We start from the raw sequence: 18,910 nt of genomic DNA, 5'->3' as shown, positions 1-18,910 counted from the left end.
TCAGTTAGAGCCCAACGCCTCGCTCGGGTTCAGTTAGAGCCAACGCCTCGCACACACGCGCGTACGTGTACGAGAGAAACGCGCATCGCTCGGCCCCCGACCTCCCACCGTAACCGGGAACTCCTCGAAATTTTCCTCGCCCTCGCTTCTACCACGGTTTTTTCCGTCATGGACGGCCCAAAGAATGTCATGCAGCTGCGTCTCCGACCCGCCCAGGATGAAAAGCCCATTTTCTGTCATGATTTTTTGTCATAGAAGTAGGAGCCCACCACATCTATGATGATACCGGGTTTTGTCACAATTATCGTCATAGAAGTGTCATATGTATGACAGAAAAAATCTTCGTTCGGCCCAAAATGTCACGGATGTGTCTTTTTTTTTGTAGTGTATGATGTTTCCAATATTGTTCATGAGGAGACCCCCATAGTTTCCTCATACATTTTAGGAGATTTTGATTCAACCCATTCATTGCATGATCCCAATACTTGTGTGCACCATATGTTTCCCATGAATAACCATGCTATTGTTGGGCCACATACTTGCACGCTCAATTTGTGTCCCCATTGTGTCATACACAATAACTATTCTTTCATGATGGATGACATGTTTTTATACCATGCATCAAATTTCTTTGAGCGATGCTTATCTTGTACTAACTCTCACGTGCACATACACATCATGATAGATGATGTGTACATTTACCACACACATAATTTCTTTGGCTTGTGTCTCTTTTGTGTAGGTACCCACGAATACTTGTCAACCTCACAATCCCATGAGTTGACAAAACGAGCTCTAGAGAGCAATGATGACTTGGGATCCCATGGATTGTCTTTCCCACTTCTCTCTTCGCGCAAAGACTTCGCGCATTTATTCTACATGTCCCTCACATGGTTATGGATTTTTGGCCAATACATATTCTATGCCCATCTTGCCATGTTCACTTTGCATGATATGCCAATTCATATGCCTTTGCCATGCATTTGTGACCCATGCTTTGCATTACACATGACGATTGATCCTCATACTTGTATGTGTATTTGCAAGCTTGGTGGAGATATTACTTGTTATTGCCATGTTCCATCTATGACCCATTCCTATGATGATATTATGATCTTGCTTTGTGTTCGTGCTTGCGATATGTCATGTGCATTGTCTATGCCTATTATTTGCTCACATGACATGATTGCCATGATTTCCTCCAGTGTGTTGCATCTTCGCTCCACTAGTTTGCACAACTTGATTACTATACTTTCTTATGTTGCATCACCAATGATTCATACTTGCTCATTTCATACGGTTGATGACAACCATATACATGCTTTGCACATGATTGTTATTGCTTCTTGTCATATATCTCCATGTGTTGCCTCTCTCATGCTAGATGATTTCCCAAGTATTGAGTGCAACGATGCATTTCGCCTTTCTAATGATATTGCCCCCATAGCATCCTCACATATGATTGGAGATTTTGACATATTCCTTGTGAAGCATGCTTGTCTTACCTCTATGCACCATATACCTTGTGCCATGAATATCTCCATTGTTGCATCATATTATTCATGCACTTGTGCTTCTAATGGTTATGTGCAAGAGAAGAGAACCATCATGAAGGATGATGTGTTTATCTACCATGCGAATACATTGTTTGCTTTTTTGTGCATGTGTAGGATACTTGGACTTTGTGTCGACTTCCACTTCACGTGAGTTGACCATTCGAGCTATTGAGAGCGAACCACCTTCGATCACGACGCTTCTACATCGCACTTGCTTGTGCTTCGGCATTGTGAACGAAGCACAAGGACATGCTTTCAAGGTGATATCCTTCTCTTTTGAGAACCCCCAAACCATGAGCATGGATATTATGGATCATACTACTTGTGTTGCTCACATTTCCATGCCTCATGACTTTTATACCTTGTGTGTTGCATCGAATTCTTTGATTACTTGCTCCGCTCACATGTTTGGTTGCAACAATGTCAATTTTTCACATATGCCATGTCCCATTGATTGCTACATGCCTGCCTTGATTGCCTCACACATGTTGAACAATTGCTCTTCCTATTGTGTTGAGTGCCACACTATTTTCACTACACCCTATGCATGTTATGCTTGGATTGTCTTGCACTTGACTCATGTGTTTAGACACTTCATTTTGTTTGGTGTGATGAATGCCTCCTATGCCTACCATAGACCATTTTTTGAGCGCTTTATGCATGCTTTCTATGACCTTGAGGTCGATGCTTGTTCAGTTGTCAAACATATTTGCATCTCTACCTCCCATTTGCACACTTGTTTCCATGATGTCCTTGATTGTTCTCAATTCATATACTTACATGCCATGTCACAATCCTTTGTCACACCATACACTATGCTTGATGAAAACACTTGTTGGGTGAATCACTGATTGAATGCTTGGTTTTTCACTAACGCTAACCACATTTGTTTTTCCAAGTGTTTGTTGTCCTTGCTTCTTTTGAAGGAATCACGAAACGGTGCGAGATTTGGAGAGTGCCCATTTCGAGCTTCAAGATGACGAGACCTTGGTGATCGACCACTCCTACACGGCGACGCCATCTCTTTCCCATGGTGATTTGGTTTTCGATCCGAGGTCGGATCTTTCCCAAGGGGGAGGGGATGATGCGGAGCATTCTACGGACATCACCATGTGAAGAGTCCATTTGGCAAGTGACACGTGCGACATCTACTTCACATACACAAAAATGAATCATCTCCTTTACATGTGTTCACTTGACCCTCTCGAGGATGGTATACTACTTGACACTCCTCCCGTGTGCATGCATAGGTATTGTCGGAGCTTCACGGATGTCGAGGAGGAGTGCAAGCGCCAAGGAACGACTGCACCGTCCGCGAGGGAAGCATGAAAGGAGAAGAAGAAGATGGAGCAGCTGCTGGAGCCAGGTCAGACATCCGGACCGCCGTTCGGATCATCCGGGCTCAGCCAGATCGTTCGGATAAGTGCGCCGAAGACACCCGAAGGCTTCCACCGAAGCCAGATCATCCGGGACTCCGTCCGGATCATCCAGACCCCCAACGCCCGGATCATCCAGGACCCCGTCCGGATCATCCGGCCTTGCCTGCGCGCATGACTTGGGCCGAGGCCCGTGTACCCATTCTCACTCTCACTTACCCCTTCGCCCCTTGCACTATAATAGACCTCCTCCACCTCCTTTATAGGGTTAGCAAATGTGATAGCTCATTTAGAGATAGAGCTTTTCTCATCCATATGGATCTACTCCATGAAATAGACTGCGGACTTCAAGGAGAAGATCCACCTTGGATTCAAGGCCCCTCACGGAAAGATCCCCTCGTGGATTCAAGACCTTCTCTCGGAGATGAACTTACCTTATATCTTTCCTTTTGTTGTTCATGTACCTTATGGATCTTGTGTGTTTGATTGTCTAGTGGATGTGTGATTGGACTTGTTCTTGAGTGTTTCCCCTTGTGATTTCTCTCCATTCTTCCCCGTGTTCATCGTGTTCTTCGAGGGAGCCCACTCCAATCGTGAAAGATCAGCCTACACCGGGTTAGCCCCGTATCAGTAAAGATCTTTTTCTTTAAAACCGATTTCTTCCTTCAAAATATCATCCATCTAATAATTTGTTAAAGTATAGAATTCTTATCCAAAGCCGCGGAAATGATACGCACACTTATGCGTATTGTCACGCCTGCTGATCGATCAGCAGCAGACTGAAGAGTGCAGGTTCAGAGTCTGAACCTACAACGGCATGACCTGGTCAGCGGACCGAGCCGGGCCCAAGGGTCAGGAGTAGGCTTGCGTGTGTGGCAAGCTGGCGCTGCTTACTTGTATGCCTGTGTTGGGACGATGAGGGTATCGAGAATAAATTAAATCATTCCTTGCTGTCGACTCCTCCCCTCATGCTTCCGTCACCTACTCTCGTTCTCCCCCTCTCACCCCGATCTCCCTTCCTCTCGCTATCAGATCCACTATCGGGGTGTGACAATCTGGTATTCAGAGCCCAAATTTTTTTCTCCCCCACCGCCGTTTGCTCGAGATCGATCGGTAACATCCACCGGGTTAGGTGCGCGTCGCTCCGGCGAGCTCGCACAAAATCCTGCCCGACGTTCGATCTGATCTAGCATGAAATCATGACACCACCATCCAAGCTCTCGTCCCAGACCCGTCGCGTGCTCGACGCCATGTCGGAGACCACGGACAAGTTGCAGAGCTTGCTCGAGTCCGTCTTCTGCCGCCTCGATGCAAGCCAGAATACCGCCGACGAGCGCCACTAAGCGCAGATCGCCTACAACGACCAGGTCTCCCCGAGATCAAGCACCTCTCCAAGAAGATCGACCCCATGCAAGCCGATGTGGATGAGGCGCGCAAGGCGGCACCCACAATCAACCCGGCGGCGACCGTCTCCGGAGGCGCATCTCCATCGGGCGTCATGAACACGGGGGACTCCTCCGAGCTCCGTCCACCACCTCCGCCACCACCAACTCGTCCTCCGCCGCTGCCCCTCTACACGGATGGCGCGGCCCAGCTTCCGTTCGCCCGCCTCGTCAACCACGGACCACCGCTACTACCCGCGCGGTCACCGTCGCCCTCGGAGCCAGATCGCCACGACAACCACTACATCAAGCCGCCCAATCATGATTTTCCGCGGTTTGACGGCGACGCCCCATGCATCTGGCTAGATCGCTGCACCACCTACTTCGAGCTGTACCGGGTGCCACAACATAGCTGGGTCACCACCGCGGCGCTGTACATGGATGGTCTGGCCGCGATGTGGCTCCAGGCCTATCGACAGACGCACCCAGGGGTCTCGTGGCAAGCATTCAGAGCTGCTGTGCAGGAGGAATTTGGTCCAGAAGAGTTCGAGGTTCAGATGCACCACTTTGTTCAGTTACGTCAGACTGGCAGTGTTCAGGAATATCGCCAGCAATTTGAGACGGTGATGTACCATTTGCTGGCCCTGGACCCAACTCTGAGCTCCAAATTTTTCATATCTCAGTTCCTGATCGGTCTCAAGGACGAGCTGCGCCTGGGAGTGCGGTTGCAAGCACCAACCAGCATCACTCGCGTTGCGGTGTTTGCTCGCATTCAGGAGGAAGAACTGGAGAAACAACGCACCCCGCGCCCGCGCGTCACACCAGTAGGACGCCCACCACCACTTGCTCCGCCAGCAGCTACTACTCCAGCTCGCGCTGCAGCCGCACCACTACAAGGGGCCGACGAGTATGCACGAGAACGACAACTGAGAGAGTTCCGCAGAGCGAACGGTCTCTGTTTTCGCTGCGGGGATAAATACTCGAGGGAGCATCAGTGCAAACGCATAGGCCAGATTCTGATGATCGAGGTTGGCAACTTCGGAGAGATCTTGTCTGACGACGCCGTCCACGCTCTGCAATTACTGGATGCACCTGCAGATCAAGAGCCAGAGTGCTGCTCACTCTCGCAACAGGCGCTGTCAGGCGAGGAAACACCCTCCACAATTCGCCTGCGAGCACAGGTGGGCGATCAGATCATGCTTCTGTTGGTGGATTCAGGAAGTACACACAGTTTCATCAGTGACACATTTCTCGCACGACTGGACGTGCAGACAGAGAAACTACCACCAGTCTCAGTTCGCGTCGCCAACAGGCAGAGACTGCAGTGCAATCAAATGGTGAGAGGTTTGGAATGGCAAGTGCCTGGCCACACCTTCCACACCGATCTCCGCGTGCTGCCACTCAGTGCCTATGATGGAGTTCTGGGAATCGACTGGCTGGCAGCTCATAGCCCCATGAACTGTCACTGGCAGGAGAAAACGATCACGTTTGAAACAGAAGGCAAACAAGTGCACTTACAGGGCGTAAGAACTTCAGATCTACCCCCATCGCCGAACTTGATGCTTACGAATTGCATCGCATGGAGATAGATAACGACATCTGGACCGCAGCATTGGTCACAGTTGAACGGACCGACAAACCTGAACCTGTACCTCCACCTCCCAGAATTCAAAAACTTCTGTCTGAATATGCAGACGTGTTCGCTGAACCTAAGGTGCTGCCTCCCAAACGACAGTATGATCACGCAATCAATATGGAGCTGGGAACAACACCTATCAACACCAGGCCCTACCGCTACTCGCCAGCATAGAAAGGTGAGATCGAAAAGCAGGTTCAGGAGATGCTGCAATCGGGTGTCATTGCCCACAGCCTGAGTCCATATGCTGCACCAGTGTTGTTAGTCAAGAAGAAGGACGGATCATGGCGCTTCTGCGTGGATTTCAGACGATTAAACACAGCCACTGCCAAGAACAAGTTCCCATTGCCAGTAGTGGATGAGCTGCTCGATGAACTGGGCGGAGCAGCTTACTTCTCCAGGATCGACTTGCGAGCGGGCTACCATCAGATACGCATGCGAGAAGAGGATGAAGAAAAGACGGCTTTCAAAACACACCACGGCCACTACCACTTCAGAGTGATGCCGTTCGGCCTCTGCAATGCGCCGGCAACTTTCCAGTGCCTCATGAACTCAATTTTTGGTCGCCATGTCTGCAAGTTCATCATTATCTTCCTAGATGACATCCTGGTTTTCAGTATCGATTTACAGGAACACGAAGAACATTTGCACACGGTCCTCGTCCTGCTGCGGGCGCAACAGCTCTACGCCAAGGCCTCCAAGTGTTCGTTCGCGCAGCAGGAAATCGAGTACCTCGGGCACGTCATCTCCAAGAACGACGTCGCCACTGATGCCAGCAAGACCAGCACCATGAGTGCGTGGCCTGTGCCCACGACGCCCACCGAGCTCCGTGGCTTCCTCAGCCTCACAGGCTACTACCGCAAGTTCGTGCCACACTATGGCATTATTGCGAAGCCTCTGACGCGCCTCCTCACCAAGAAAGGATTTCTCCGGGATGACAAGGCACAAACCGCGTTCGAGCTGCTGAAGAAGGCGATGGTGAGCACGCCCGTGCTGGCGCTTCCTGACTTCAAGCGTCTGTTCGTCATCGAAACTGACGCGTGCGACACCGGCGTTGGCGCCGTACTGATGCAGGACGGCCACCCCGTCGCGTACCTGAGCAAGGCGCTGGGCGTGTGGAATCAGAAGCTCTCGGCGTACGAGAAGGAATTTCTCGCGGTGATGATGGCAATCGACAAGTGGCGCCCATATCTCCAGTGTGCACCATTCGAGATCGTCACCGATCACAAGAGCTTGTGTTCCTTGGGCGATCAGCAGCTCGTCATGGATCTGCAGCGCAAGGCGATGTCCAAGATGGTGGGACTGCAGTTCACGTTCCGCTACAAGAAGGGCACGGACAACGGCGCGGCCGACGCGCTCTCTCGAGTGGGGCACTTACTGGCCCTCGACGCGCTCTCGGTGTGCCAGCCCCAGTGGCTCCAGGAAGTGGCCAATTCGTACGAGACGGATGCGGACGCCCAGGAACTGCTCGCCAAGTTGACCCTCTGCGACACCGACGAACAAGGCCGCACTCTGCAGCAAGGGGTGATCCGCCAGTGCGGGCGGCTCTGGATCGGCGCCAACACCGCGCTCCAAACCAAGCTGATCGCCGCGCTCCACCACAGTGCCATGGGAGGGCACTCGGGCGCCACCGCCACTTACCAGTGCGTTCGCAAGCTCTTCGGCTGGACGGGGTTGAAGCGCGCGGTCGAGGACTTCGTCAAACAGTGCGGCATATGCCAGCATGCCAAGCACGAGCAAACCCATCCAGCGGGCAAGCTGCAACCACTTCCAATTCCGCAACAACCGTGGCACGACATCACCATGGATTTTGTCGAAGGACTGCCCAAGTCTGACGGCTACGACACGATCATGGTGGTCGTCGATCGCCTCACCAAGTACGCGCACTTCGTCCCTCTCCGGCACCCCTTCACTACGGTCCAAGTCACGCGCGCCTTCTGGGACCATATCATCAAGCTCCATGGCGTGCCGCACACCATTGTCTCCGACCGTGACAATGTGTTCACCAGCGCAATGTGGCGCGAGATTCTCGCTGCAGCGTGCACCAAGCTGCTGTACTCCACGGTGTACCACCCCCAGACCGACGGCCAGACGGAGCGCGTGAATCAGTGTCTCGAAATGTACCTTCGATGCGTTGTCCACGACACGCCAAAGCAATGGCGACGGTGGCTCTCCGCGGCGGAATTATGGTACAATTCCTCCCACCACGCCTCGCTCAATGGTTCCCCCTTCAAGGCTCGGTACGGGAGGGAACCAAATTTGGGAGGCCTTCCGGGGGCGAGCTTCACCCTGCCCGCCGATGCGCCTGCCGAAGAGATCGACTGGGCGACCCACACCGAGCTGCTTCGCGCCAGCTGGAGCGTGCGCAAGCTCGTTTCAAGAAGCAGGCCGATCATCATCGCGCCGAGCATGCTTTTGATGTGGGCGAGCAAGTTCTCCTCAAGCTACAGCCATACGCGCAATCCTCCATCGCCAATCGCCCATGCAAGAAACTGGCGTTCAAGTTCTTCGGGCCGTTCACCATTCTGGAACGCATGGGTAACCTGGCGTATCGACTGGAATTGCCCCCGTACAGCCGCATCCATCCGGTCTTCCACGTCTCCCGGCTCAAACCGTCCGTCCCCGACTAAACCCCTGTCTTCTCCGAGCTGCCCAAGGTTCCAGACCTCACCTCCGACTACCGTGCTCCGGTGGCCATCCTGGACCGCCGCATGATGAAGAAGGGGAACGCTCCAGTTGCAGGTGCAAGTTCAATGGAGCTCCATGTCGCCCTCCGCAGCAACTTGGGAAGACTACGCCGTCCTGCGTCAATGCTACCCCGACGCGCAGCTGTGGGAAGAAGAAGAAGCCGCTGCTCGAGCGGGGGCAAATGTCACGCCTGCTGATCGATCAGCAGCAGACTGAAGAGTGCAGGTTCATAGTCTGAACCCGCAACGACATGACCTGGTCAGCAGACCGAGCCGGGCCCAAGGATCAGAAGTAGGCGTGCGTGTGTGGCCAGCTGGCGCTGCTTACTTGTATGCCTGTGTTGGGACGATGAGGGTATCGAAAACAAATTAAATCATACCTTGCTGTCGACTCCTCCCCTCACGCTTCCCTCACCTACTCTCGTTCTCCCCCGTCTCACCCCGATCTCCCTTCCTCTCGCTATCAGATCCACTATCGGGGTATGACACGTATTTAAGAATAAAAAAATTCAGCCTCCGTGAAGGCCGAGTTCCAAAACGCCAAACTCATGCAGACGCTCCTTTCATTTCATATATCTAGCTTCTGTGAGCCATCAGTGGCAAAAATGGAAATAAGCAGTGGACGGGTTCCCTGGCGCGAGTTGACTGGAAAGACTTCCTTCTTCCTGGATGCCGCGTGCGTTCCATTCTTTTCCCTCCCGAAAACGCCGCACATCACAACGACAGACCACCCAAAAAAAAGTTGATTTTTTTTCTGGGAGGAGGTGGTCGTCGTCGTCGTCGTCTCCGTCTACCTCCTCCCCGCCTCCGATGCCATTAACCCCACTCCCACGGCCAGCCTCTCGTCGCGAGCCCCCGTGATGCCGTCGTGGTGGAAGCGCTCCAAGACCGCCTTCCACCGCTCCGCCACCACCGCCGCCTCCTCCGCCCCGGCCTCCCCCGCGCGGGCGTCCACCTCGCGCTCACAGCCGCGACGCGCGGGGTCCGAAGACGCCGGGGACCTCCTCCTCGCGCGGCCACAGCGCCAGCCGCGGCAGCTCACGCGACAGCGGAAGCTGCGCCACGTCTACGATATCGACGCGCTGCTCGCCGACCTCGGCATCGACGTCGCGTCCTCCTCCTCGCCGCCGCATGCCAGGGGGCGCGCCTCCGCATCCGATGCCGTCGGGCTCGGTCCCCCGATCTCGAGGTCCTCCAACGCCGCGGACGGGGTGGTAGCTCCGCCTCCGAGGTCCGCGTCGTCCCCCGTGTTGCACCCGCTGCCGTTGCCGTCACCGTCACCGAAGCCCCCCGCAGAGCTGGAGACGACGGACCCGGCGTCGTTGCAAATACCGAGGTAATGTTGATTCATGAATAAATAAAAATCGTTGCAACTTGCGATATCTTATTTTCCCTATCGTCGATTGCTCCGAATTGTGTGCCGTCGTGTGATTGAACGTGCTCGCTGAGCTGAGGAAACGACGGTAGAATTATGATCTTTTATCACGTAAACAATTTGCGATCTGTCGATGGGATTGACATGTGTAGGAAGCTACAAGGATTGCAATGAATTATACTACCTTCTGTTTTTTCAGAGTATTTAACCAAAAACTACCACAATTCGCGGAAACGTGACAGAAAACTACCACTTTACAATTTTGTCCCGAAAACTACCACTTTTTTATTAATCCGTGACAAAAAACTACCAAGTGTGAAAACTGCTCGCTTTGCCTGGGTTAAACGCGAATCTGACTACCCGACCCCACACATAAATGGGCTAAAAATGCAATCGGGTCCCTAGTTTTTTTTCAAAAAAGCAATCGGGTCCTCCGCCTCCTTCTCCTCCTCGTCGCCGGCCTCCTCCTTCCCCAGCCGTCCGCAGCTTGCTCGCCATCGCTCGCCATCGAACGGGTCCTTCCCCTGCCGCCGTCCCCACCCACAACGACGTTGCGGTAGAGGAAGACGGGGAGCGCGTCGATGAAGGCCTGGGGAAGGAGGCTGGGCATGGGGAAGAAGAGCTATCCTCCTCCCGATCTCGTCCCACTTCTTCTTGGACGGCGGTGCTGTGATCGTCGCCAGCGCCGTTGACGAGGGCGACGAAGAAGATGGCGGCGATGGCGAGGGCGAGGCCGTCGAGCCCAGCCCAGGGGCGCCGACCGAGGGACTTGCTCTTCGCCAGGTCCTGCTCGTAGCGGATGTACTTGACGGCGGCCATGGCAAAGTTGAGCCCCTGGGCGAGCTGGATGCCGCGGACGACGGGGAGCGGCACGAACCAGTAGACGAGCTTCATAAGGCGGGTGACCCCGAGGACGAATACGAACGCCGAGGTGAGGATGCCGGCGGCCATCATCTCGGGGACCCCGAAGGAGGCGTCGGAGAGGGCGACGGCGGCGATGGTCTTCATGGGCTGGACGGGCATGTGGACGCCGTAGAGGAGGCCCGCCGCCCAGTGCCCCTCCACCTTCGCCGCCTGGGTTGGTGGTGCAGGGTTCACCGGAGCAGGAGGGGACGACGCTGGTGGCGCTGGGTTCACTGGTGATGTCGGAGGCGATGTTGGTGGCGTTGGCTGTGCTGGCGACGAGGAGGAGAAGGAGGCGGAGGACCCGATTGCTTTTTTGAAAAAAAACTAGGGACCCGATTGCATTTTTAGCCCGTTTATGTGTGGGGTCGGGCAGTCAGATTCGCGTTTAACCCAGGCAAAGCGAGCAGTTTTCACACTTGGTAGTTTTTTGTCACGGATTAATAAAAAAGTTGTAGTTTTCGGGACAAAATCGTAAAGTGGTAGTTTTCTGTCACGTTTCCGCGAATTGTGGTAGTTTTTGGTTAAATACTCGTTTTTTCATTACGCCCGTCCAGCCATTGCAATATAGATGAATCTCTTCAGGATTTACATTGAGGTGAAAGATAGGTGGGGTTCCAATCCAACCATCTACAGGCAGAAGTAGCTAATAGTCGAAAGCTTGCTATGATTGTTTGGCCACTGCTTGTCTCTGTATTTATTGTAGGTTACAGAAATGAAGGGACAGGGGTTCAGAAGTCAGAACATTCTCTGAACTAGAATGTTCCTGGTTGGGAGATGGTGTTATTACAGTTCTTATCAATGATTTATCTCCGTTTGTACACTATGACATCTGACTGAAGAACAAAAATTGTGGGGTAACCAGAATGACTTGGTGGTAGGATCCGCTGCTGTTACTAGCAAATTAGTTGCATTACCAAGTCTCATTTGCTGACCCGGTCCTTTCCCTCTCTACTTTTAATGATATATGTGTACACTCCATATTGTATTTAAGCTTTAAAGAAATCTGTATCTAAACTTGCATTATTCCTTGCATCATTTTCGGGTTCTTACTAATCATGTGGTTACAGGGTGACAGGTCAGACTGTGCAGAAGTTCCCTGAACATAATGATTTCTGCCCAAATGGTACAAAGCGGCCTACCTCTAGTCACCATCGAAAAGCACTCCGTGACAAGTTCCAGGATAAGAGTTCAGCTGAAACAGGGAACTTCCGTTTGAACATTCCAACTAGAAGTGCTCCAACCAGTGGATTTTCCAGTCCTGTAGGCAGCCCTCGAAGATTGAGCAATGCTGACGTCTCATCTACTGTGGCATCTTCTCATGCTCCTCAAGCATGGTCAGCTCCATCGATCCACACTATTGATTTTCTGGGAGCTTTATCTCCTCGGACTTTGCCTGAAAAACTTACAGGGGCTTCAGAGCCATCTCCTTACTCTAGTACATTCAGAAGTCCTATTCTTATGCCAAGGAATACCAGTGCCCCTCCATCGCCACTCCCAAAGTTATTCCCAGAAAACCAAATTTCACGTACTGAAGTCAATGGAAGTGCTAGTTTGCATCCATTACCACTTCCTCCCAGTGCTATAAGCCCAATGCAAACATCTTTCAGCAACCAGCCTGCTCCAAAAGTTGAAATGCCTTCGGTGTCTTGTCAGTGGCAAAAAGGAAAACTTCTAGGTAGTGGTACATTTGGCTGTGTATATGAAGCTACCAATAGGTATGGAAGTGTAATCTCTGTATCATTGTGACTATTACTTCGTTGACTTCTGGATGTTTGTGTACTGACATTTGCTTGTAGGAACACTGGAGCTCTTTGTGCAATGAAAGAGGTCAACATAATTCCTGATGATGCTAAATCTGCCGAGTCGTTGAATCAACTGGAGCAGGTTATCAAATTTGACTTATTATCTGAAGAAAGTGCATGCTGGATTTTGTTGCAAAAACAGGGAATTTGACTCTCTTTTCAATCAGTTCCATTGGTTCTTTGGGAATCTTTCATATGTTATTTTTCCTATTGAATTTCTTATTCTGATAATCAAGTCTTAGCTGCTTCAGTTTATTGTGCTTCTTCCAACAATTAAATATGACAGTAGTATGCCATGTGCTCATTGAAATACTTGTGATCTTCAACACAGACGAACTTAGTATCTAGAATACTCTAGTGTAGCACCTTTCTGAGAATTGATCTTTATCATTACAATGTAGTATTTGCCTTTTATCCTTGATAATGATTTATATGCAAGTTACAAGCTGCCTTTGCTGATCTATATTCATATATTTCAGGAAATAAAGTTCCTAAGTCAATTTAAACATGAAAACATAGTTCAGTATTATGGCAGTGACACTGTAAGTTCCCCACTATGCTGAGCTAAGTATCTCTTGTGCTTCCGTAACGACATCTTATTTCTTGGAGACCCTTGCAGATTGAAGATCGTTTCTACATTTACCTGGAATATGTACATCCGGGTTCGATTAATAAGTATGTCAAACAACATTATGGAGCAATAACAGAATCAGTTATCCGTAACTTCACCCGACATATTCTTAGAGGCCTAGCTTTTCTGCATGGCCAAAAGATTATGCATAGGTGTGTGCTCATACATATACTTGTTTATACGATTTTTTATTGCTAGATCAGCTGTTATGTGAACTCATGGTTTGCCTCTCACCACTGCATGTGATTTTCTGTATCCTTATCCTTCTGCTATTTTAGATTTTCGCACATCAACCATCCACGACTTACCCTTGTCTGTTTATTTTACTGTGTTCTGGCTGAGTTTAGTTACTAGGTGAATGGTTGTGTGAATGTTCATTTACTTTTGTACTTGCTCTAGATGAATTTACATTGGTGGAGGACTCGGATGATTTTTTCATTCTGCCAAGTCTTTATGGTCAACTTCTTGATTATTTTTTGTTGATATGCACTCCTGCGTTTGATATCACTTTGTGGCATGTATGTAAAAGTAAGTGAATTTACTCTTACAGGGATATCAAAGGAGCAAATCTGCTAGTTGATATCAATGGTGTAGTGAAATTGGCCGATTTTGGAATGGCCAAGCATGTGAGTATATCCTTGCATAGCAGTTTTTTCACATGGTACTGTGCTATGTCTATCCATTTTAAATTTTAGAGGCGCATTGGCAAAAATATTAGTTGAATACCAACTGAGGCAACCATCTAAATATTAATCTAAATATGTGTAGCATTATGATAGTGGCTAGTTGTTGGATGTGCTTAAATGTAGTTTGGGTGCATATCTCTCGTCTGCTGCATGTTATTGATCACTACAAACAAATAGAATTGTGTTTGGTAGCATTTTGCGTAGTCCTATTGGTTGATTTATTTTTGGGAAACTGGCAGGAGCACTGCCTTTTCATCTGAACCAATAATTACAGATGTATGGGCTTGTTTTTGAGTCGAACAACTAAAACTAAAGATGCTATTTATTTAATCGTGTTCATTGTTTGCACAATTATTTGGTATATTGTCATCTTTTGTTGTGCTATCGTATCATCCGCAATAACTTTGTTAAGAGAAGGGCCACTCCACAAATTTTTGAAAGCTCACTCTGCTAAATAGTTGGAAACATATCCTAAGTATCCTCTCATTATGCCCTGTTGACACTTCTCTGTTTTACCAGTTAAGTACTGCAGCCCCAAATCTTTCATTGAAGGGAACACCATACTGGATGGCCCCAGAGGTATGCCTAGATAGTTCTTGCACACAATGTTTTTCTTTAACCTTATATTACTGTCGTGGTTCTTCAAGCTCACGTTACTTCTGGATTGCATGCATACGATTGCCTGCTTGCAGACCTGCAATATGTAATGACATTGCAAAGTAAAAGTACACTATCCAAAGCATGTGCCTGTTACATCTTACATGGGCCGCTACAGCTCCAAACTCGGTTTATGTAACAAAAGAAATGTGAACTGTTCTTAAGTAGATGGAATTAGTTGTCATTTCTTTGCCTGAAAGCAGTTAAAGCAACAACCTTAGCAGTAATTTTTGTTATATCTATCTCGTCACGGGGAAGATGGTTCCCCTAACAAAAGTAGACGACCGATATGTGACCTGAAAGGCTGAAACAACCTCAATAGCACTGCATTTCTCTAGTGCACAATGCAAGTCATTAGGTCCCTTATGGAAATTAAATTACCATGTTACAAACGATACTAATAAAGTATTTTGGTGACTCTTTATTCAGCAGATTCGAGTTAATTAGCATTCTTGAGGCTACACAAATTCAGCTGATTCTGACTGCATTTTGGTTTGTTTCTTCTTCTGCAGATGGTTCAGGCTACACTAGCTAAAGATGTAGGATATGATCTTGCTGTTGATATCTGGAGTCTTGGTTGCACCATCATTGAGATGTTTGATGGAAAACCTCCTTGGAGTGATCTTGAAGGGGTAATAACTTGGAGCGTTTAGCTTTACAGTAAGCTTACTAACATGCATTTCATGACTTTGCATAGTATGCATAAAATCATTTCCATTTGCCAAGGATAAAATTAATCAAAACGGAAGAGCTTCACCCAACGAAAATATTGGTTTGAAAGTAAAGATTTTTCGCGTTAGTTTCACATACATGGTCATTATGGGTATAACCCTTCTTACATGTTTATGTGGTATAGATGCAGCCATGTGACTGCTCACTGAATTTGCGAAATTGGCATGCAAATAAATGCATGATATTCTCAAAGAAAAGGTCTATGTTACACAAATTGTGAGTTTTGAAAGCTTGAAGCTTTACTTCTCATAGTCTCATTTTGGGGCTGTAACAAGAAAAAATGTGGCTAGGGGGCCTGTGTTTCTGTGGTAGTATAATCTTAATTTTATAGGTGTAGCACCAGATCACATAAATAGTTACAGAAGTTAACAAAAATGATGTTATTAGTTTATCAACGTTATTCTAAGGAACCTTATCTGCACTACAGCCTGCTGCAATGTTTAAGGTTTTGCATAAAGACCCACCAATTCCTGAGAATTTATCCCTAGAGGGAAAAGATTTTCTGCAATGCTGTTTCAAGAGGAATCCAGCAGAGAGGCCGACCGCAAGTGAGTTGTTGGACCATCCATTTATCCGGAATTCAAGTCACTACAGTAAACATGGTTCCATACATGCCTTTGCGGGGATTAAAGTCCATGTACGTCTGTCTCTTCCTGCATGGTATCCCCCCTCTATAAAGATCCTGAGATTGGCGTAAATATAACTGATATCACTGTTGAATGACAGGATAACGGATACGGTTTCAGGGACAAAACATCCTCCAAGAGTGAACCATATGTGAAAGGAAGAAATACTATTGGGTGAGTAGCTTCCTTTTATTTATTGTTCTGTTAGTACCTAATAAACCGTTTCCAGTTCCATTTGCTAGAGATCCTAAGATACTTTAATTCTTTTCATTGCCAGTGAACCAAACAATTCTAGGCCATTCGAATCGTCAGCCTTTCGACTGACGCCACTAACAATCCAGGAAGTCGCACCTAATTTCACCCCTCAACCGTTTGGTTTAGCCTCCAATCCTGGTTCCTTTGCCATCTCAACGAACCCCATGCATTTTCCGATGGCGAACCCTCAGCCTAGCCCACTGCCAAGGCCCAACGGAAAGGAGGTTCTCTTCTAAGCATATAAGGTGCTGCATGCAATGGGTAATGCCACTGATATCTGGGATCTTGTTCAGGTGCGCAGCTCCTTTGCACAATACCAATCAAGAACTGATTAAAGCATAACAGAGAAGGAAGGAAATATAAGAGGGAAATGAAATCTCGCGCAGCTTGAAACTTTATAAGGATAAGCTGCTCGTGGTAATAGTGGAAGGAACACCGTATCCATGCAGATGCCTTCTTGCACCAACACTCATGTGATGGAAAACATCAATATTCTGCAGACGCCGTCTGAACTTCTAGTAATTGAGCAGCAGTTGCACTTGCATGTATGATATCCCACAGTTTATTGGGTTGTTGTATATATAATACTCCCTCCGGTCCGAATTACTTGTCACAGATATGTATGTATCTAGATGTATTTTAGTTCTAGATACATTCATTTCTGCGACGAGTAATTTGAAACAGAGGGAGTAGCAAAGATTAGATGTTTTTGTCAGGCTGTCAAGACTCAAAGTATGATGACAACTGAATGCTCCTGAATGGGGGGAGATCCATGAGAGCATGGGTCCCCTTTCTTTCGGGGAAATATTGCCGGCATTTATTGTGTAACATAGAACTAGGATTAGCTGTAGATAAAGCTGAAAGTTCGTCTCTCTCCCTCTCTAGTAGGAATCAGGTGTAGCTATATGTTGCCATGTAACAATATTTTTGTTCTACCATCGATTATTTATTGAGAGATTGTACAGAACAGGTTTTATTTTTTCCTGTTCAGAAGGTTTATCTGAGCTCCTCTAACATTCCTTTCAATTCTATACATTGGCCAAAAATAACCCATGCATGAGTATGGATTGTCTGGAGAATACGATGAAGCAAATTTTACCAACATTGGAACAGAATTGCAGGGTCATCCTTAAAAGCACTATACTCCCTAATTTTAGAAGCCTCACGTTCAATTGAGGCTACTCATTTGGATTTTGGTCTTTCGATTTTGACCATATCATCTCTTGAGTCCTGTGGGGGGAACCCTAAGTGGGCTCCTTTCAAAAGTGCCAAGTGAAATGTGCCATTACTCCATTATCTCAAACTAGATGCACGCTTCAGACCAACAACTTGAAAAGTGATCAATTTAGTCCATAAACAAGTTTATTAGATCATATAGGGTCAAAACGGGACCGCTCACACTTGAATTAATGTGTAGAGTGTTTTTTGAAAATTAGCCAATCACAACCTAGCTAATGGTGTATCAAAGGGCGAACCAACCTGTGGTTGGATGGTTAGAGAGACTGTGGTATCCCCATCATTTATTTCTGGATTTATTTCAAAATTCCCGACGATACGCATTCAGTGGGAGGAGGCGTTCCCATTGACGACGAGGTGGCTACGGTGACTTCGTAAATTTCAAGATAATATGCCGGCTCAGTCTTTCGGAGGTGCTCATAAGAGTAGAGTGTGCGTGTGTGCGTTCATATGGATGAGTGTGTGTGCGTGTATATGAGCGCTTGCGTCTGTACTGTGTTAAAAAATGGTGTATAGAAGGAAAAAAACACATGTCGTGGGACTTAACCTACACCCTTGCGTAAGCAATTGGTGTCGGAGTAAATGACCACGGGTAGCCTAGCCGACTCCCCTTGGCTCTTCAGAAAAATCATAGGCCGATCGAGCCTTCAAACATCTAAGACGTGGGGTCGCCTTCCCCCAGCTGGCTACCTCTCAGGCCGGCTGCACGAAGGCGGCACAACCCTAAAATCCTCGAGAAGAAAATCACGAGAGGGCCGGCTCCAAGAAGCCGACCACGAGAAGGCCGACTCCAAGAAGCCGGCCCCCCAGCAGGCGGGCGAAATCGTGCCCTTAGAGTTTGCACCCACATAACGGCGACGAGACGGGGCGTGGCTACAGTGAAGCCTGCCGCCGCTGAATCCCGGAGCGCGCATGGCCACAGTGCGTCGTACGGAGCGACCATCACCCATCCGGCGCGGCATTGTTGCCATGTTGACCATGACGTCACCCACGGCGAGCTGTCAGTACGACCCGTGGGTGGCGGGCCCCCTCAGTCAGGGAGACGCCTAAAGGCGGCCAAGCCTCTCCCAGTCGGCCTGGGGTATGGCCGACTCCCAGTAGTCGGCTAGTTCACTTCCTCGAAGGAGGTGCCTCATTAAGGAGATAAGGCGAGGTAAGGCTACAACAATAAGCCGCCCGGCGGCAGCACTGTAGCCATGCTTACCACGACAAAGCCCTCGTCACCATAGGCGAGGCAACAATAACCAGCCTTCGACAAGACCCCCGAGCGGTGGGACCGGCCTGTCGACCAGAAGGCCGACAGCCGGCGGGGCCCACCAGTCGGCGGGCCCATCGGTCGGCGGAGAAGCCGGCCAGCATAGACACAG

At 49.0% G+C, this 18,910-nt stretch overlaps 2 protein-coding genes across 3 annotated transcripts; one reads left to right on the top strand and one right to left on the bottom strand.

Moving 5' to 3' along the window:
* Positions 1-9,308: 9,308 nt before the first annotated feature.
* LOC119354744 (mitogen-activated protein kinase kinase kinase 5-like) lies at positions 9,309-17,321 on the top strand. Of its 2 annotated transcripts, none has more exons than XM_037621489.1 (11): positions 9,309-9,973; positions 11,986-12,633; positions 12,715-12,802; positions 13,200-13,262; positions 13,340-13,503; positions 13,902-13,977; positions 14,557-14,616; positions 15,207-15,326; positions 15,854-16,063; positions 16,153-16,226; positions 16,601-17,321. In XM_037621489.1, the coding sequence occupies exons 1-11, from the start codon at positions 9,498-9,500 to the stop codon at positions 16,647-16,649; spliced, it is 2,028 nt and encodes a 675-aa protein (XP_037477386.1). In that variant the 5' UTR covers positions 9,309-9,497; the 3' UTR covers positions 16,650-17,321. The 2 variants fall into 2 exon arrangements, with proteins under 2 accessions (XP_037477386.1, XP_037477385.1); XM_037621488.1 differs by having other exon boundaries at positions 9,314-9,973; positions 16,330-17,321.
* LOC119354745 (molybdate transporter 1-like) lies at positions 10,311-11,979 on the bottom strand. Its single transcript, XM_037621490.1, has one exon. It carries the CDS (start codon positions 11,033-11,035, stop codon positions 10,394-10,396), a length of 642 nt encoding a protein of 213 aa, XP_037477387.1. The 5' UTR covers positions 11,036-11,979; the 3' UTR covers positions 10,311-10,393.
* Positions 17,322-18,910: the final 1,589 nt, after the last annotated feature.

Source organism: Triticum dicoccoides, chromosome 2A, assembly GCF_002162155.2.
Source record: "Triticum dicoccoides isolate Atlit2015 ecotype Zavitan chromosome 2A, WEW_v2.0, whole genome shotgun sequence".
Taxonomy (NCBI): Eukaryota; Viridiplantae; Streptophyta; class Magnoliopsida; order Poales; family Poaceae; genus Triticum; species Triticum dicoccoides.
This window is presented reverse-complemented; position numbering and strand designations above follow the sequence as displayed.

What these genes read in the sequence shown, in the direction of transcription:
- LOC119354744 (XM_037621488.1), top strand. Translation starts at nt 9,498, where the DNA reads ATGCCGTCGTGGTGGAAGCGCTCCAAGACCGCCTTCCACCGCTCCGCC. An exon ending in CGTTGAATCAACTGGAGCAG is followed by an intron (nt 12,803 to 13,199) that starts GTTATCAAATTT and finishes CATATATTTCAG; the next exon opens with GAAATAAAGTTCCTAAGTCA. An exon ending in AAAGGAAGAAATACTATTGG is followed by an intron (nt 16,227 to 16,329) that starts GTGAGTAGCTTC and finishes TTTCATTGCCAG; the next exon opens with TGAACCAAACAATTCTAGGC.
- LOC119354745 (XM_037621490.1), bottom strand. Translation starts at nt 11,035, where the DNA reads ATGCCCGTCCAGCCCATGAAGACCATCGCCGCCGTCGCCCTCTCCGAC.